This window comes from Thunnus thynnus, chromosome 6 (assembly GCF_963924715.1).
Source record: "Thunnus thynnus chromosome 6, fThuThy2.1, whole genome shotgun sequence".
Classification (NCBI taxonomy): Eukaryota; Metazoa; Chordata; class Actinopteri; order Scombriformes; family Scombridae; genus Thunnus; species Thunnus thynnus.
Genome location: NC_089522.1, coordinates 18,737,478 through 18,756,737, shown reverse-complemented (window position 1 = coordinate 18,756,737; position 19,260 = coordinate 18,737,478). Strand labels below are relative to the sequence as shown.

Here is a 19,260-nt window from a genome sequence, read left to right as displayed (position 1 = left end):
CGTCACCTCTACATGTTTGGAGGCCCTGACTGAGGCCCCCCTCACAGTCAGTGACCCTATGTATTTTAGCTGAGCGGCTGGTGGTGGATGTTTATGTTGGAACTCATCTGATGATAGAGAACCTGCGTGATGTTTATATTTTCCTTCCTAATGGGCCTCTTAGATTCACACTGTGTCACCAGGCATTTTTACTTTCTCTCAGGGACCCCAAAGATCCTATATGACTGCTTCATGACCCCGCCGGTATCCCTGTCACATCCAAACAGCCCTATTTTATTTTTACTTACCTTGACCAAAGGCTCCTCTTGCAAGCCCTGCAAGTACCAGGGGCTTAGACCAGAGACATGGGTTAATCCATTTCAGTCTAAATATTCTCAAAAGTATCACTTTAATACTTTAATGAAAAGACAGAATAAAACCAGAGTTTTGAGCAGATCCAGATTCCACTGCAAAACACTTCCAAGAACATTTTATACAATGATCAGTTCTATTACTGTGTAAATTACACACTTGAGTTCATTTGCAAAAAACGATGAATGCCATCCTCTAAAAAAAAGAACTGACTGAGTTATTTTAAACACATAGCACATTCTGAACCCTAAATACGTTTTGTCACAAAAACCATTACTGTCCATTGTCAATGGATTGCAAGTTCACGTCTTACAGCAGAAAGCACCAGTGCTGTTTTTGAACAGAACCCAATGAATCCGTTCAGTGAATCAGCACGCAGTATTTGGGTCAGGTGACACATTATGTCTGCGGCTCTGTTCAGCCAGGGATGTGCTGTCTGAAACAGAAGGGTCCAATTGCATCTTGCACATTTAGACAACACACCCACTTCATTACATGACACAACCCGATGTTCTTACCTTAACCCTAACCATCTCACGCCTGATGCCTAAACCTAACCAAGTGGGTGTGTTATGTAGTAAAATGGGTGTGACGCACAGAGTACTGTGAGTCAGGCCACAGACAGACCTATTTAGGTGTAACTTTGACTCAAAGTCCTCTTTAAAGATGGATAATTTGGAAAAAACTGAAGAATTCATGATGTTATTTCCTTCAGGGCGTAAAAAGAAGAGGAAAGCTGAATACTGAGTTAAACTGAGTAACATGGAGGACTAAGTTAAACTGAATACTGTGAAACACAGAGTAACAATAAATAACATGGAATATGGAGTTACACTATGGAATACTGTAAAATATTCAATCATTTTCCAGGTTAATGTAGTTCCCAAAGAATTGATTGTAAACAAAAAACTGTGAAAAACTTCAGGCTCAATGAGTCATTTCTGCAATGAGCTTGTCTGGTTAACAACTGTTGTACCTCTTTTAAAAAAGGACAGCTGTGGTCTTTCATAACACTCTGCAGTTTAAAACATTGGCAAATTCATACTCAGTGGTTTTGTAGTCTAGCCAGGATTTTCCAAGGTATGATCTTAAAATTGTGTAATATTGCCCAGTAATGGGCTGTTTTGTTGCAACTTTCAGCATTTTACCTACTTGCTTTATGTTAAAGAATGTTAATATTGCATTAAAAGAAACTTATATCCATTACATTGCCTTGTTTAACTCTGAAACATGAAATATGGAGTTATCTGTTTTCCCCCCCAAAAAAACCAAACAAACTTTATATTTGAAAAAAAAAAACAACATTTTTTCAATAAAGTTTAATTTTTGTAAGTTACTATGAGCTATTTTTATTTAATCAAAACAACCCAGCTGCAGTTTGATTGATACCTGATACAGTTTGATTACCTGGAATGCACAATAAAAAACATGCTTAATGAAAATTAATTTAAATGGAGATATCTGTTTTGCAAATGAACTCTTCATTTGCTTTAATATACATAAATCAAAACATTACAGTCAGTTTTCCAATCAAAGATAAGATCTGAGAGAAAAAGACAGATCTAGGGATGTTAAAATGATAGCTTTGAGTGACTGATCAAAATACTTGATAAAGATTTTATTTCTGCAAACTCTGAAAGAAAGAAAAGTACAGTTGTATGATGATATACATGCATATATTGTGTTTGTCTGTGCATGTATCTCTGTCCCACTGTGCGGCCTATTTGTTTTGTCCCTGCTGTGGATAGAGGACCAGTCCCTGAGCATCAACGACACAAGAGAAGGCATTTGGGGGGATCCTCTCCACCTCCAGCAGATTATTTTCCAAGTGGACTGAAGCCAAGATGGAGCCAGAATTACTAGGGTGGCACACTCCCCACCCTCTCACCAGCCTGAAACCACAACATACAAAAACTAAGACTTAGACATACGTACTGAATTCTTCACCTTCCTACCGCAAGCGCTGATTTATTAGTTGCCTGCTATGTTGTGTGCGTCTGCTCTCAGATTTCTAAGATCTGAGAGCAGACATTTCACGAGTGCACAGATGCAGCCTGATGTGAGGAGAAGGGCTGAAGCTGGAGCAGGAAATCTGTGCAAGCAACAATATATCTGATTGTCAGGATACAGTCTGAGCAAAAGCAGAGCAAATCTAAGTGCAAGCAGGGGCTATTTAAGTGCAAGGGCAGGGTTTGAGAGAAAGCATTGCAAAGTCTCAATATGAAATCAATAAATCATGCTTTCAAATTGAAAGACCACGCTCTTGAATAAAGATAGGATAAAAGCCCCATATTGGCTGCTGACCATGATGACAAACACAAGGTCAAGGAAATGGCATAATCCTTTCTTGGGTCACCAGATTTACTGTTTTAGATCAAAGGGTACACAGTGTTTTGTACAGTTCACATACAACAATAAAAATTGTTGTGACAACAATAGTCTTTGTCTTCATCTTTATGCTGATGAGGACTTGTTGAAATGTTGATTTGAATAAATAAATTTGCATAAGACATTCAAAGTACCACAATTTCCTTCTTTGCTTCTTTGCCAAGCTCCTTGTGTTATTTCCAAGGGGAGCTGCACCAGCAGAGCTAATGATATTAGGCCAGGATTGGGTATCAAGTAAGCAGTGGCTTATCCCTGTATTATAAAAATCATATTTGAAAAATAAAAATTGACTGTGTGGAACGTGCAGTTCTACCTGATCTTGTTGTTGTCCAGTCTCAGCACCTGCAGTTTCTTAAACTGTCGAACAGAGAGAGGGACCTCCCCCAGGCGGTTGTTGTCCAGTAGGAGCTCACTAAGTGAGCGGTATGTTCCAACAAAAGAAACTCGCTCTGCACCCTCATTGCTCAAGGAATTGTGGGATAGACGGAGGGACTGCAGGCCGGGCCGCAGGTGGCGGAACGCAAAGGCAGGGATGTAACTGATGTCGTTGTGCTCAAGTGTCAGGTTACTGAGACGGCGAGGCAGATTCATGGGGACTGAGGTCAATCGGTTGTAAGACAGATCCAAGGCTTCCAGGGCTCTGAGGTAGAGGAAACACATAGAAGAATCACAAGTATCAGTGAGATATCAACAAAAAGACCTTTTAAAGAAAACTCTTCTTCCTTCATCTTTTTTTTTTTTTTTTTTTTAGATATTTTTATAAAGGCAGGTCAGTTTCCAACACCAAATTCGCAGAATGTTTGTAATAATGCTCACTTCTACTCTGATTCCAAGGCTTTTCACTGTGGCCTTCATGTTTTATAGTTACTGGACCCCTGCATGGTGCCGTTGGGGAGGCAGGGAGTCAGGAGTGCAGAGTGGGAGGCTAGGTTGTGGGGAGTTAAGGGGAGCAGCAGGGTAGAAAATTATGGGGCCTTGGGAGACACAATGTCAGTTTGAGATGGAATTTGTGGCTGATAAGGCAAGAAAATGTTTGGTTTGTGGGAAAGAGAATGAACGACCATATGTTCTTTTTGGTTTGCGGGAAAAGAGAACAAACGATACGTGGGGTCTGAGGCTAAAGTACAGTATAGGGGCTCAGTGTTTTTTTAGAAGATCCTGCACAGCTGTTGTGAGTTTACAGCACAAGCTCGCAGCAGGAGAGAAAGCTCATTTCCTGTCCTGTTCTTCCGCCATTTGTAGACCACACTGAACAGCCAATGGGCTCAGAACACCCTCAAGTGGTGAGCCAATGACCACACAGTGAAGTGAAATTGGAACCAATGAGAAAAGAGCGCATGGAGTGTTATGGATGTGGGAGAAGCTACTACTGGCATTTGTCTGATGGATTTTCAGTGCCTCAGCATTTCTGCTACTCGTAAAGATGACTTACAGTAAAGCTAGGTTTATGCTTGACACAGTGTCCCTGGCACGAGGGTGCAAGCACTAAAAATGACGTCATTGTGTCTTTCATGTCAAGCATGGAGGCCCCACAAGCTGTTGAGGGGCTTGGTCATGCACCTCTGAATACTTGTAACAAGGCGTGTGCTGCACGTGGACATGCAAAAGTAGCTGAAGTACATTTCCTCCTCAATAGCAGGCATCGGCCTAACAATATGTCTATATTCCCCATCGGGACCTCTCTCTGCATATAAGGGACAGACAGACCATCTCCTCTTGCGTCGCGTTTTAATAGCCATAAGCAGATAAATTCTTCTTCAGCATGCCATGTTAGATAATGACGTTCTGCCAGTAACACTCATTGACTTCTTGCTTATTCACAGAATATTTTGTTTGTATGCCTCATGCCCCCCTCAATAGTCATGTTGACCATAAAAGCCTCTGTGCATGCTCATAGTTCACGTGCCATCTGCCGAGGCCCGCACCACGGTGCCTCCCGTGACTATAAACAAGGCTTAAGACCTCTGCATTAACTCCCCTCCCTTGAGCTTTCAACTCCAGGTTACATTAATCATCTGTGTTTTTGTGAGGTTTGTATAATGATGAATGATGAGGAAGATGGTGTGTGAAAAAAAGAAGGGGTTAACATCTTTTAATAAATCAAAACGTTGGTTGACTAAGCAATTTCTGATCATTTGTCAATATCACAGTAAAGGTCATGGTTAGCATTAGTCCTTCCTCCCTCAGTTTGGTCAAACAAGGCCCCCTAGAGAGGTCAAGGTCCTGCTTTACAGAGGTGTAATAAAACATCACATTAACACAGTTATAAATGTTTTACTGAAAACAAAGTAAAGACACAAGGGAGTGAGCACAATGACAGATTTAACTGAAGACACACACATATGGGGCTATTTTCCTATCTTTATTCAAGAGCGTAGTCTTTTAATTTGAGAACATGATTTAGTGATTTTACGTTCAGATTTTGTAATGCTTTCCCTCAAATCTTGCCCTCGTACTTAAATAGCCCCTGCTTGCACTTAGATTTGCTCTGCTTCTGCTCAAACTGTATGCTTGCACTCAGATGTATTGCTGCTTTCACAGATTTCCTGCTCCAGCTTCAGCCCCTGTCCTCGCATTCAAGCTGCATTTGTGCACTCTCAGATTTCTGCTCTGCTCTTCGATTTTTTGTGCAACAACCCTGTCAAAATTCCCCAACCAATAGAACGGTGTAGTGTTGACCAATGAATTGTTCCTTGGTCCTTGCAAAGCATATGGGCAGTTACTCTTTAACTGGGTTCATCCGCCCCCACCCTCCAGAGCTTTATTAAATGTACTTCCCTTGCTTACTTATACAACTTTTGGAATAAAAGGACAGTTAATATATATACCAGTGCCTGTACTTTTTAGTATAATAGCTACATATAATAGTAGTCATATAGCAAACCAGCTTCCTGTTGGTGTGCTAAATGGCTACTATTATATGTCCATCTTGGACAGGATTCTCATATGGGACGCTCTAAGAAGTAAAGCAAATGGGCACGCAAGGAGGCGTAGATCATTTTAATTGGTCAACACTACACCTGGCCTTCTATTGGTTGGGGAATTTTGACAGGGTTGTTGCACAAAAAAAATTAATATTAAGAGCAGAGCTGAAATCTGAGAGTAGACGTTTCATGAACACACAGATGCAGCTTGAGTGCGAGGAGAAGGGCTGAAGCTGGAGCGCAGGAAATCTGTGCAAGCAACAATACATCTGAATGCCAGCATACAGTCTGAGCAGAAGCAGAGCAAATCTAAATGCAAGCAGGGGCTATGTAAGTGCGAGGGCAGGGTTTGAGAGAAAACATTACAAAATCTGAATGTGAAATCAATAAATCATGTTCTCAAATTGAAAGACCACACTCATGAATAAAGATAGGAAAAAAGCCCCATACACAAACACACGAGCCAACACACACTGCAGGCCTTTTGTTTAACCTACACATATTTTGGCAGTTATGGATTGCTGTGAAAATGTGGTTTCTGCTTGAATTTTTAAACCTTCAAAATAAATCGCTCCATCCATTTCTCAGTACCAGTTCAGACCAGTTGTGTGCTGCTGATTTATATTCTAAATCTTTGCCAGTAAGCTCAGCAGCAGTCCGTTGCTGTTTAGAGCTCCACATGGTATTAATGAGCAGAGGGACATACAGTCCTCTCTTCTTACAGTCCTCCTCCCTCTACACTCCCAGCCACTAGCACCTACACATACACATGCACACACCAACACGCCCGCATGCATGCGCAGGAACTTGCAACATGATTAGTGCATACACAAAAAATAAAAATGCTCATACAAACAAAGATGATTACAAACACAAACATATGAATTTGAAAATGCAAATGCACAAATAGATACTAATATATCCAAACAAATAGGCACATACACACACACCGCAACATTTTATTACTTAATTTATAAAACATTTATAGCGAGGCACACAGCAATTACACAAAACCAGAAGTTTCTGTGTGCACAAATGTGTGTGTGTCTCTGTAAAGCAGGGCCAGGAGTAATCAATCTGATGGGCTGCTCATCCTAAGGGTGTTGGGTTCTAATGGTAACCAGCACACAGAGAGCTTTGTCTTGCTCTCCTGCACATATAGCAGTACAATACTTACATATACTCTGTTCCCTGTCTGCTGAGCCCACCGTGCCAGCACTACACAAGCTGGCTTACGCACTTTGGCAACCTAACCAGGATAGGTAACGTAGCCAGGCAGAGTGGCTCTGCCAAGCAGGCTAGACGGACCAAGACTGGACTAAAGAAATAGAATGATGGATGGATGATGGCACAGGCTTGATGATGGCAGATGGCTTCAGCTATATCATGTCATTATGCTGCAGGCCTCCATGTGCACTGAATTTATGAACACAAGCTGATATCTGGAAATATTTATTTCCAGATAGCACATTTGTCACATCTGTTGAATACAGACAGAAGCGCATTTGCATTCATTTGAACATAGAATATGACTTTAATAATTTACTGCAGCAGTACTACAGTCTATATGGCACATCCACGGTGGGTATTTGTATGCATGTGTAGTGTACATACTGTACTGTAAGACTAAAAATGCTGCCATTTCAAATATAATTTGCAACCATAAAGGAAACCAAAAATATAAACCAAAGATTAAAGTCAGCGGTGTTCACTTGACTTCAGTGTGATGCATCAGCATTGTTGGCACAGAGTTTTTGTGTAGTGCCGTGTGCTTGTTTTCCCATTTATGTAAGCTTATTACGAAACCAATTTGTGCTGGTTCTATCAGGCTCAGACACGTCATAACACAACGCACACATCTTTGGTGTGATGATCACTGAACCTGTGCCTCCATGCAGTCAGTATGAGCCCACAGCTATGATAAATCTACAAAGAGATTCTCTCCAGGGACAGCCTCACTGTCAAAATGACACAACTAATAAAAACCACATGGACACTCAAAAAAAAGAATCATTCAATCAGCAAAAATTGCTTTCTGTTTAAAAACTAAATAAAATGAGCTAAGTCACCACTTTTGTGTCACTTATCAATTAATATTGTGCCAGTAGTTTTACTGGATATATTTGAAGCTGGTGACACATTTACAAGGATGTTATGTTAAGCTGGAGAGCACCACACAGCATTAAAAGAGAAAAAGTCAAGATAACGATCATTTTCCCAATAAAAATGTTTGACAGCATAAATTAAAAACTGTAATTGAAAACATGTTACTCATGAAATGTTAATGCTTTGGATTTTTTGAAAGGAGTGATATTTATGAAATCACTTAACACATGCTGCGGCTCTGTCAGTAAACATGTGGTGACTGGAGTCAGGTCTCTTGGCTTGCAGCAGTGATGTGATCAGTTTGAAGTTTTGATCGACTAGAGGGAGAGCGGATAAGACTGTTATTTGAACTGACAGTTTCATAAAGAGCCGGGAGTAGATGGCAAACAGGCTTGGGTGTGTGTGTGTGTATTTCTTTTTTTATGTGTGCATCTGTGTCTTTAAAGATGAAAGCTGTTAGTTGTGCCCCTGAGGAGAGATAACTAATTTCATGGCTCTTAATGCAATAGCATTAATTGTACGCTACTGCAGATTCTGCTCACGTAATACGCATGTACCTTGAGAGACAGAACCATGCATAGGGATGCACAGTTGTTATGCATGTGTCCACGCTTTGTATGCTGTCCACACATTGGCAGCGACCGTAAACACACCCAGAGGAGCACAAACTAATGACAGATCTGGGATAAGTTTACTGCAAGCAAAAAAACAGGGAAAACAGAAGCTCTGCATACTTTTATATAATTCATGCATCTACACATACACACAAACACCCAGTATAGACATGAGATTATATTAACAAAGTAATGAGGAGAGATGCTGGCAGTCAGATGAACAAATACCAGGTCCAGGCTCCATTCCCCAGCTCTCTGTAGACTCCATTATTCTCCTCTCGCACCTCCAATTCCAAGCAGGAGGCAACAATAATACTAGTTCCCTAACATGGAACAGAGGCGCTTTGCTAATCGAAACCAGCACACTGCAGTTTATTTCATCATTAAGCAATTTGCTTTTCATTCTGTTCCTCTGTTTCTATTTCTCCACACACCCCTGCTGAGTTACATGATGTAGATATTTTCTCCACCAGTGGTTCAACGCGGATCAGATTTTATTCAGTGTGAAAATGATGCTGGATCTCGTTAGTGACTTTTGCCCTTTAAGGTATCATGCTATCCTGCTGTGTTTGTGGAGTTCAGGTCAAGTTGAATTTGTTCACACTCTGTTGTCTATGCATTGCTGTGGTAAGCTTTTAAGATAGTGGGCCTGCTAATAAGCCTACAGGACCTATAGGAAGGCTGCTGATATCGCCACTAATGAGGTCAAGGGTCAGGTTGAGTTGTCTCTTCCTGTCCTCACATAATCTGTTTGTTCCTCTCTGGAAAAGGTTTTGTGTTGTTCTGTTTTCTATCTGTGCATACACAATCCCATCATTTCTTCTGTCTAACTTTCCTATTTTCTCAATTTTATATTTCTGCTTCCTCTTTCATGCAGTCATTTTAAAGTACAATCCATATTCTCTCCAATTTTTTCCATTTCTTTTCTGACTTTCTTTCTCTCTTTTGCATTTTCTTTTCCTCAGTTTTCCCTGAAGCTCCCACTGTGGTTCACAAGGATCCCAGGGAGCAAAGAAAAACCCACTGGAATTCACTATATTTAAACAACACACACACACACACACACACACACACACACACACACACACACACACACACACACACACACACACACACACACACCCTCACAGACACATTGAGGCATACATACACAAATACATATTCAGGCATACAGTTGCCCTCAAGATCTCACTCACACACCTGCTCATCTAAGTACACATGGTCAGCTGTCAAATCTTCTGTGATATGTGTGCATGCATGTGTGTGTGTGTGTGTGTGTGTGTGTGTGTGTGTGTGTGTGTGTGTGTGTGTGTGTGTGTGTGTGTGTGTGTGTCTGAGTGTGCGAAAGAGAGAGAGAGAAAGAAAGAGAGGAAGAAGAAGAGAGAAAAAGTATGTGTCAGAACATCAGTCATAAATATTGATACTGACAGCCATGCTAAAGGAGCTACTGTGAGGACTGAGCTGGATTGTGTTGGAATGTGTTTATGTGCATTTTTATGTGTGAATCATAGCCTGAGATATTGATATTGATGATAGGAATAGTAAAGTATTGATGATCTGACTAGAAAAGTGCTAATCTGTAAATGGAAATAGGTTTTTCAAATCTTTTAAGTGCCACAAGCATAAACTGATAACTGCTTGAACAAAAAAAAATATAAAAAATGTTCTCATCTCCAAATAACAGCAGTCTACCCTCTTGTGGCTGATGAAGGAACTACAGAACATTATTTTGAGGAATTAGTAGCTCTCATTGGATGTGTGGATGGATAGATAGATAGACGTACTTGAGACGGATCCAGGCACGGTCAGCAATGGCTTGTTCATGCAGCAGGTTGTGACTCAGGTCCAGCACTCTCAAATGGACGCAGCCCCTCACTGCCTCCTCTGTCACCTCTTCAATCAGATTTTGATTCATCTTCAGCACCTAAAAGTAAGACACAGAAAGACAGGGATGAAATGGATGTTTGTTCACTCAGGACTTTTGCATGATTTGGGTCATCAAGGTAACATAAATAGTCATCAAATCAGTGTCTGGCTTTCTGAAGTGGCCCTGAGTAAAATAGTGAATCCCAGCTGCCTCCTGTAGATTATCTTAACATTTTAAGGAGGGTTTTATTACAGGATTCAGTAAAGTGATATCAGCATACCTTCAGAGAGGGGGGAAGACCCTGGGGCAGTAATCGAAAGCGGTTATTGTCCAACTTGAGGTACAGAAGACTTTTTAGTGGTCTGAAGGTTTGAGGTGACACACTGCCGTCATGTAGACTATTCTCTTCCAGCTCCAGTTTCAACAGGTTCGTCAGACCTCAATAGGGAACAATCAATATCATTAACATTATTTGCATACAGATTTTGTGTCTCTTCCATGTACACAGACACAATTCCTACCTTTGAAACAAGGAGGGTTGAGTGAACTAAGCTTGTTGTTGTTAATCTTTAGCTCCTCCAGAGATGGCGGCAGCATCGGGATCCTGGTAAGCTGGTTGCCATCTAAGTTCAGCTTCTTCAGAGAGGTCAAGTTCTATATAACACACAACAAAAAGAGGGGTAACCAGGCCAGGAAGATAAAACAGACAAAATGGATACTGGTCTCGAAATCCATAATTTTCCCTCCCGTCTCGCCAAGCAGGATGCAAACACAGAGTTCACAGAAATACACTAAATGAGGGAATGACAAATCTGTGCATCTCTTCCATGTCATCTATCATGTTGTATTTTTAGTAAAGCCACTCTTTGTGGCTCCTCATTGAAAGCTTCTGTGGTTGATGTGTGTCAAGTAAAAGCAGTGGACTGGATCTTTTGCAGTATCCCTCTAGCCAGTCCATCAGTCCTCTGTCATTACGGGGATGTGAGCAGAAAATAAAAAATAAAAAATCCTCTAAAAATAATTTCACTTCACTCTCCACATCATTGGCTGCAGCTGGTTTTCCAACAGGTCTATCCAGCCAATACTGTGAGAGTATGCTGAAAGTGGTGTATAATGATTGGTCAGAGTGTGGTAGGCTGCTGCAGTGTGGTCAGGATCTGTGTTTGGCCTGTGGACATTTTGAGGTTAGACCAAAGGTTATTCTTAGAGTGGATTAGTTAATGTAATTTTCAGTGCTCTTATATTACTGTAATGATACAGGATGCATCCTGCTTTTTATTTTAATTAGATGCAAGATGCTTATAAAACTGGCTTATAAAACTCATTGACATTTAGCAGGCTGCTGATTCTCCACCAGAGGGAGTTGTTTGGGTCAACGTCAGACCAGTTTTACACAAGCTTAACTACACCACCTGTAGAAAAAGGTAGCTGCTCAGGTAACCTATTGGTTAAGATACGCATTTGTTTTCCTTGTGTGTGTGTGTGTGTGTGTGTGTTGAGGTTTTACGTTCAACATTTAACACTTGATAGCTAAAATAATTGAACGTAAATGTGGCACTCTAACATCCAGTGGACATTTAACACTAGTACTAAATACTAATTACTAAATACTAAAAACAGAAATACAATTCAGCATATGGCTATAAAACATAATATTTTAGATTTAAGGGTTTATAAATTCATGTATCATTATCTTCTGTTTCTTGGTGTAACATAAAGCTTTTTTAGGCAATTCACCATCAGACAAGTAAGCCTAAAAGTGTTAATTGTCTGTAGAGAGTGTCACTTATTTTTTATTGAAAGGTTCATATCAATAACACCTAAGTTCTTAGTTCAAATACAGAGCACAAAAGAACTTGGTCACCCTGAATTCCTGATGCTTTACATAACACACACACACACACATTCTCTCTCTGTCTGTCTCTCTGTCTCCCTTTCTCAAGGCAAATAAAGTCTGGTAGGACAGTCACAGAAGAGAAAAGATGCCACATGATGACAGTTTACCATAAAAATATGCTGATGGTAACTTAACATTTTGCAAGTATAAAACCTCAAACACACACCAACAGCAGCAATAAGAAACAAAAAAGGTGCAGTTGTGACATTCATTGCCTGAGGGTGGAGCAGGCACTACTGGAGCATTGCAGCAGCTCTGCAGTCAGGTGCTACTGGGTGGGCTTGGTTGGGTGCTTCACATCATTATTTGTATCCCATGCTTCATACTCAAGGCAATTATTCAAACATGATTAAACATACAGAATGTCGTGGGTGTGATTAATGCAGATGAGTACAGGACTAAATATCTGACTGTGACAGTGATGGAGTATACAGTATTGTTGGACAGTGGCAGGTCAAAGCTGTAATATGCACACAGTGTTACTCACAGACAGGGGGTTTTGGCTGAACAACTCATCATCCAGCTTGTTTTTGCTCAGGTCCAGTGTGTCCAGGTTTGGCAGGCCGGAGAAAACATCTGGAGTGATGCTTTGGATGTTGTTCTCTTATAATCAGATGATATGATATGTGATGTAGTGGGTTAAGGTAAATAATATAATCAGTCTAATCAGTGAAATTTGCTGGAAGTAAAGCAACATGTAATTTTTCAGTTTAATGATTCACTATCTTGATCTATAGTATTTCCCGCCAAATTATATGTACTGCTGTTAAGACATTGAAGTAACCGTGACAGAAAATCATGAATAAACCTAAATTTATGACTGGTTTTTAAAAATCAATAAAGTACATGGCTTGTGGAATCAACGTGACAATCAGAGCTACTGGCAACCTAAAGAAATTTAATAACAAACCAGTTCTTATGTAATCAATATCACTGCTGTATCGCTTTTTGTGACACCACTTCTTATTTGTATCACCCTACTAAGCACAAAAATGCTCATTTTGTTTGATGAAGCTACCAACACAACAAAGACACACACACACACACCTGCCATGTCCAGCTTTGTGGCCTCCAGGTTGTGGATGATTGGCGGGTGAGTCATGCCGATGCCCCTGCAGTTGATTTCTCTGTCAGTAGTCTGACACTCGCTGAGAGGAGACTCTGTAAAGTTGGTGTATGTTGCTGTTTGATTGCTGGGAGACTGAGTTGTCACTTCCTCTTCCTCTTCCTCTTCCTCTTCTTCTTCTCCTTCTCCCTCTCCTCCCTCTCCTTCTCCCTCTTCTCCCTCTCCTTCTCCCTCTCCTTCTTCTTCTTCTTCCTCTTCCTGACACAAAAAAAGTGAAAAAATTACATGACAGAAGATTGCTTCATTAACTCAACTGGGTGATTCAATTAACTAAAGCAAGGCACTGCTTTTGTACTAAAAATTGAAACCTCTTCCTCCTCTTCTTCTTCCTCTTCGTCATCATCATCGTCATCTTCATCCTCCTCATCATCATCATCATCATCCTCTTCCTCCTCCTCCTCCTTCTTTTTTGCTTTTCCTTGATCCATTAGCCGCCTCCACTCAGTGTGAAGTTCCTTAAGAACAGCCATGAGAGCGCTGGTTTCCATCTCTCCTTTGCTTCTTTTCTTCCAGCCGTCTAGGGGTCGCCCCAAACCTGCCTGCAATGAGCAGCAGCAAATCAACATACACCTTAGAGCGAAGTATGACCATGATAAATGGCTTTTATGGAAGATCACATGTACAGTTGTTTTATCTTTATCTATAAATGTGCATTTCTATATGCACACAGCAAAATCAAGTGTGTGGTCATACTATTCTATATGCATTGGCCTCCACTGTAGGTGCATGTTTCCTCTTCCCCCAGGCACCTCTCTTTTGTCTACCAGCCTCCATCTTTGTAAAATCAATTCTTTGCTGCTTCCTCTCCTCCTCTGCCTCCACCTGGAAATGCTCATCCTCACTCTCTTCTTCACAAAAACATAAAGCAGAGTATTAAAAAAGCAATTACAGACACTCTGATGTATGTGCTTTAAACTATTCCAGGTATAAAAACATGTTTTAGCTAAGAGCATGCAGAGAGAAACAGACAGCATTTAAAAGACAAAAACAGCAGCTTACCTGCAGGGAAGGTTGTACCCGAAACATGTGTATCTAACAGTGTCACTCCTGTATCAATTCCTGGTGGATGAATGACTGCTGTTTCTAACTCCGGTCTCTTAGAAGAAGTTTCCAAGTGTGATTCTATGTCACGTGCAGAGTTTTGGCTTTGTCCTGATAAAATTGTGCCACTCAAACAAAGGAGCATTATCCATGTTCTTGGCATTGTTGGATGTTTATTAAATTTGAGTTATTTCAGTTGGAGAGTGTAGTCCAAGACTTGCAGATGTTCAGAGTTGAAGCAAGGATCAAGCAAATCCAAAGAGCGAGCAGACCGAAGGGAACAAACTCCGCCAAGCCAAGTGTGAAGAGCGAGTCAAAATGAGAGTTTACATGAGAGGAAACATTTCCAGAAAACCCTAGAATTTGAGATTGTGAACCCTGGGAGTAAAAACTGTGATTAAGTTTCTCTGTTTTGAGTCAGCCAATAGCAGTACTTAAACATATTGGACATGCTCTCTCAACTCAGAGAATGCTGAAATGAAGAGAAAGCAAGAGGATGGGAAGGAATATCTAGGAGGCGGAGAGGTCAAAAAAATAAACTCTCACATTGTTAATAAAGGCCCTCGTTCATCGTAGCATAAAATACACAGACCCGCCCTGCTCCTCCTTGTCTCCTCTCCCTTTTATAACTGTCTGCTAACACTGGGTAGAAAGCGAAAGGTTTGTGGAGAAGATGAGGGACGGACCAGCAGAAGGAGATATAAACTGGTACACAATATGTGTCATACACTTGTGATAGATTCTTTATGGACATCATCATGTGATCTATGTTATTTATGCTGATCTTGGACATTTTCCAACAAGAGACGGGGTTGGTAGACAGTTCAGATCGGAGTCAACCATGTTTGGCCAAGCTCCACTAGCAGCTATGTATGAAAACACACATGACCACTGAGAAATGAACAATGAGCCCATCTTTACATTCTGTACATACAGTACATAATGTCTGTACACACACTACATACACTGTGATGCTTACACATGTACTCTGGTGTGTGTGCATCCTCACACTCAACACCAAGCCAAGCAGGTGCCACTGGCTGAGTGTTAAGTCTAGCTGGGATTTTCACTGTGGAGTGAAACCTGCTGACAGCCCTTCTTTATTTGCCCAGTTACCACACATACACATAAAACCTGTCAAATTTTGTGTGCAGGTTGTCACGTCTCAGACAACAGCTTCTGTGATTGACATTTATGTGAAAATTATATATTAATTCATGGCCAGATGAAGGGTTTTTTTTCTCGCTCAACTGGCAATGATCTGATGAGACAGAGACGACAGAAGGATCCAGACACCAAATGGTACGTTGAACAACTTAACACTAAATACAGAAACACTTAAGTCCTGATGTGCTCTTCCAAAGTAAATAGTGACGTGTCCAAATGTACACTAACGTGTAATTCATTTAACTCTTTGACAGGGACATGCAGTAATCCATTGACCACATTCAACCCCATCCTTAACCTCAGTTTGACAACACCCTGGAATATTTTGCTATAGAGAAGGGTGCTGACGTCTGGATCTCAGACATAAATATTTAAGATACAGAACTCCTTCTGGTCCAGTTATTGGTTTAGGACACAACGCACCTTTTACCATCCCTCCTGTGACCTATTGTCCTTTCTCTGCAATCTTAGCGCAACTTATTTTCTTACTCAGAATAAACATGGCCTAGACTGTCTGACCACTGCCATATAACATGCATCACACTTATCTGTTAAAATGTGGTAAAAATTATATTAAACTAATACAAGAAAAGAGTTTACAGCCAAAGTAGCAACTCTATGAGATTGTATTTTGCTGTACTTTGCTTTGTGATAAATACTCAAGTCAGCATGCTAACATGCTGATGTTTAGCAGGTATGTTTACCATCTTCATTTAGTGCTAACATTTGCTTCGTAGAATATTTGCATTTCCCGAAGAAAATGTGTATGGTTGCTGCAGCTGCTGCTGCTGCTTGCTGGACTAGCTTCTGAAAGAGTCCCAGCAACAAGTGTTGGTGATTTAGTCAATTAAAAAACAAAAGTTGCAGGTGAAGTGTCCCTTGAAAATATTGAGCTTAGGATAAATTCATATTGTTAACAAAGTCTGTATTCTTCATTCCTTCTCTCTTCCTTTTATTTCGATCCGAGGCTGCTTTATGATGATTGACAGGGCTAATAATAGCTAATGTTATGAGAATATCACACATTCAAATGAAATGTTTAAACCTCCTCTGATTATTAATTGTGCATTGGTAGGCTATAAACTAACCCTTAACTGTAAAACAACAAAGGCATACCTTGGCTGTAATCCCATTTGTTTGGTGCCCTGCTGTGGCTATCTACCTAACACCTGGTCACCATACCAAAAACAATAGATTATGTTACATAACATTAGCTATTGGGCGCAGAGTTGATTTAGTTAGGGTATTATCACAGTTTAGCTAACTTACTAACGTAGTCTGTTACCAACCTCAATTACATATGCATAAGAAGCTCCAAAATCTAGCAAAACTTGCTACAAGCTTAATGTAACTTGCATGTAATAAATTATTGAATTAACATAAAAATCAAACAAAATGTACCTTGAAAACACATGAAATATTAGCTAAATAACAACATACCAAAATACCAGTGCCTCCATCACCCAGATTGATAACCTGTGACACTGAGAGGGAAGAGGTGAAGGTCTGCCCATTCACCATTACACTAACTGCACCTAGAGTTTTCAAATGCGGCACAAATGTGCATTCACGCGCTACACAGTGATGAAACGACTCCTCCTTGCTAGGTGTGCTTCGTTTGTTAGCTAATGTTAGCTAACATTAACTAGCTAATAAATCTAACTTAGAATATTGGCCTTTACAAAATCAATTGCTCGATGAATTCAAATTAACATTAAAGCACTTTTAATTTCATAAGTTTTGTGCCATGAGTTATGTTCATTTGTTTGGTGAAAGTGCATGTCTTTCTATTGAGAATTTATCCGTTTTTCAGCTTGAGACAAGAGGTGCTGTGTTATATTTTTTTCATGTGAATAAAAAAGGAGTAATATTAATTTATATGTGTAAATCAGTCTTTAGCTGTTGCTCTTTAATGAAGAACTATAAACTTGCCACAATATGATTAATTTTCACCGTGTGTTAACATTATGTGACATTATATTATCATCTATCAGATTTTAAGATTTTTTACATTTAGTTTCACCAAGATAATGATTGAGAATTTCTATACTGAAATAAAACACTAATTGATGAATGGTGTGTACAACCTCACCGTCACCTTCACAAATCCTGAGAGCAAGGAGGCAGTGATTCACAAGGCATCAAAAAAAAAACCTGGTGAAAGTTAAGTAACAGTGTGAATAAAGCCTTTGTTAAGACTGAGATGTCAGGAACATTATAGGTTGTCTGTTTATTATGAGGTGTTCTGTCTAACCCCTCTTCCTTTCCTTTTTTCCCTCCAAGTACTACCACTAATAGCTGTTATATTTAAACCATATTTACAACTTGTCAAGGCCACAGGATTTTCTTGAACTGCCTAACCTACCCAGTTATTGTACAGACACACTACTAAATGAATGTTGTTTTTTCCTGCTGCTTCAGATGAGGAGTTGTATTACAAGCTCCAGGACAAACTTCACTTGGTGGTGTGTAACATGGATCAAGCTTGTAATGTCCTGAAGGAGTGCCAAAACAACCTTGCCACTGGATGTCATCCGGGCAGACGCCAAACACTGGAGAAGGTATTGGCATCCTACCACTGGTCAAACTTGTGGGAGGATGTCAACAAATGGGTGAGAGTTGACTGAGTTATTAGTGCATCTGAAGGAAATGTAATGGGTGTGTTCATTGTAATTTATATACTGACCATTGGATCTGATACTTTTTAAGTTCTACATAAATTGTGGTGCATTTCATTTAATTTTTTATGCAATTATTCCGCAGAAGTATTTTAATATGTAAAACCAAAGTCTCCTGTAACCTGCCCTGACATTGCACCAAATACAGTACACTTATGTTTTTTACTTTGTCATACTCTACAATACCCTGATACTAGTGAGTCTTGATGGAATTTCATTTCACTGTTTTAAAGGTTGATGAGTGTCCCCTGCTGTCAGTGGCATGAAACAGTCAAGACAGTTGCACTTGTCCTTCATCCCATCCATGTCAGAGAAGCATGGAGTGTCCTTGGGGAGATCTAATTGGTCCACTTCTCACCACTGCAAAGGGCAAAAGGTAGCATTATGGTGGGCTGAAGTATGTGTAACCCCCTTTGAAGGTGGTAAAGGCAAAGGTCTTGGTTGAAAGGAAGAAAGTGACAGCCTGACAGCCATGGATCTTTTCCCTCTAAACTAAAACAGCAACTGAGGTGTCCAGGAAAATAGTCAACATTGTACTTTGTAGTGGTGGAGAGGATTATTACTAACCAAGGAATGTGTAAATGTTGAACGTGAATTTGTAAATGAGGTACAGTTACAGTGTATATATATATATATATATATATAAAACACAGTGTATGTGTGACATAGAATATTTGTGACTGAATCATATCTTTCAGGTAATTTGCATAAACCAATACATCTGCAAGTCAACTGTGGTGTCTTTGAGTCTCTGGGTATCAAACTGTGCACTGTTACATCAGCCTACCAGCCCCAGGCCAATGGACAGAATGAGCCGCCTACAGAAAAAGCCAAGAACTGTGGTGAACAACAAAATGATTGGGATGATGATTTAAGGGGTATTGTGTCCAGCATCAATACCTCTAAACAGGTGATAATGTGGAAACAATATTCAACTGGGTAGAAAAACTGTAAAATACGATTAATTGTACTTTTTTTTTTTTTTACAGTGGTCAACCAAGTACACACCATACTGTCCACTATTAGGAAAGCACCGTTGCACCCCAGGTGTCATCAACATTACGAAGAATGAGGGGGGTGACAACTCTGTTATTGTGACTA

The 19,260-nt window shown here is 40.1% G+C and overlaps 1 protein-coding gene across 1 annotated transcript; it reads right to left on the bottom strand.

Annotated features, from left to right (window-relative positions):
* Positions 1-1,299: 1,299 nt before the first annotated feature.
* si:dkey-32e6.6 (extracellular matrix protein 2) lies at positions 1,300-18,699 on the bottom strand. Its single transcript, XM_067592366.1, has 10 exons — positions 14,273-18,699; positions 13,967-14,121; positions 13,582-13,812; positions 13,195-13,471; positions 12,635-12,750; positions 10,772-10,904; positions 10,531-10,688; positions 10,168-10,307; positions 3,053-3,379; positions 1,300-2,243 (listed from the first exon to the last, which is right to left on the bottom strand). Exons 1-10 carry the CDS (start codon positions 14,475-14,477, stop codon positions 2,072-2,074), a joined length of 1,914 nt encoding a protein of 637 aa, XP_067448467.1. The 5' UTR covers positions 14,478-18,699; the 3' UTR covers positions 1,300-2,071.
* Positions 18,700-19,260: the final 561 nt, after the last annotated feature.

What these genes read in the sequence shown, in the direction of transcription:
- si:dkey-32e6.6 (XM_067592366.1), bottom strand. Translation starts at nt 14,477, where the DNA reads ATGCCAAGAACATGGATAATGCTCCTTTGTTTGAGTGGCACAATTTTA. An exon ending in AGGCCAATGCATATAGAATA is followed by an intron (nt 13,813 to 13,966) that starts GTATGACCACAC and finishes TGCTCATTGCAG; the next exon opens with GCAGGTTTGGGGCGACCCCT. An exon ending in CGTGCCTGGATCCGTCTCAA is followed by an intron (nt 3,380 to 10,167) that starts GTACGTCTATCT and finishes CCTCTACCTCAG; the next exon opens with AGCCCTGGAAGCCTTGGATC.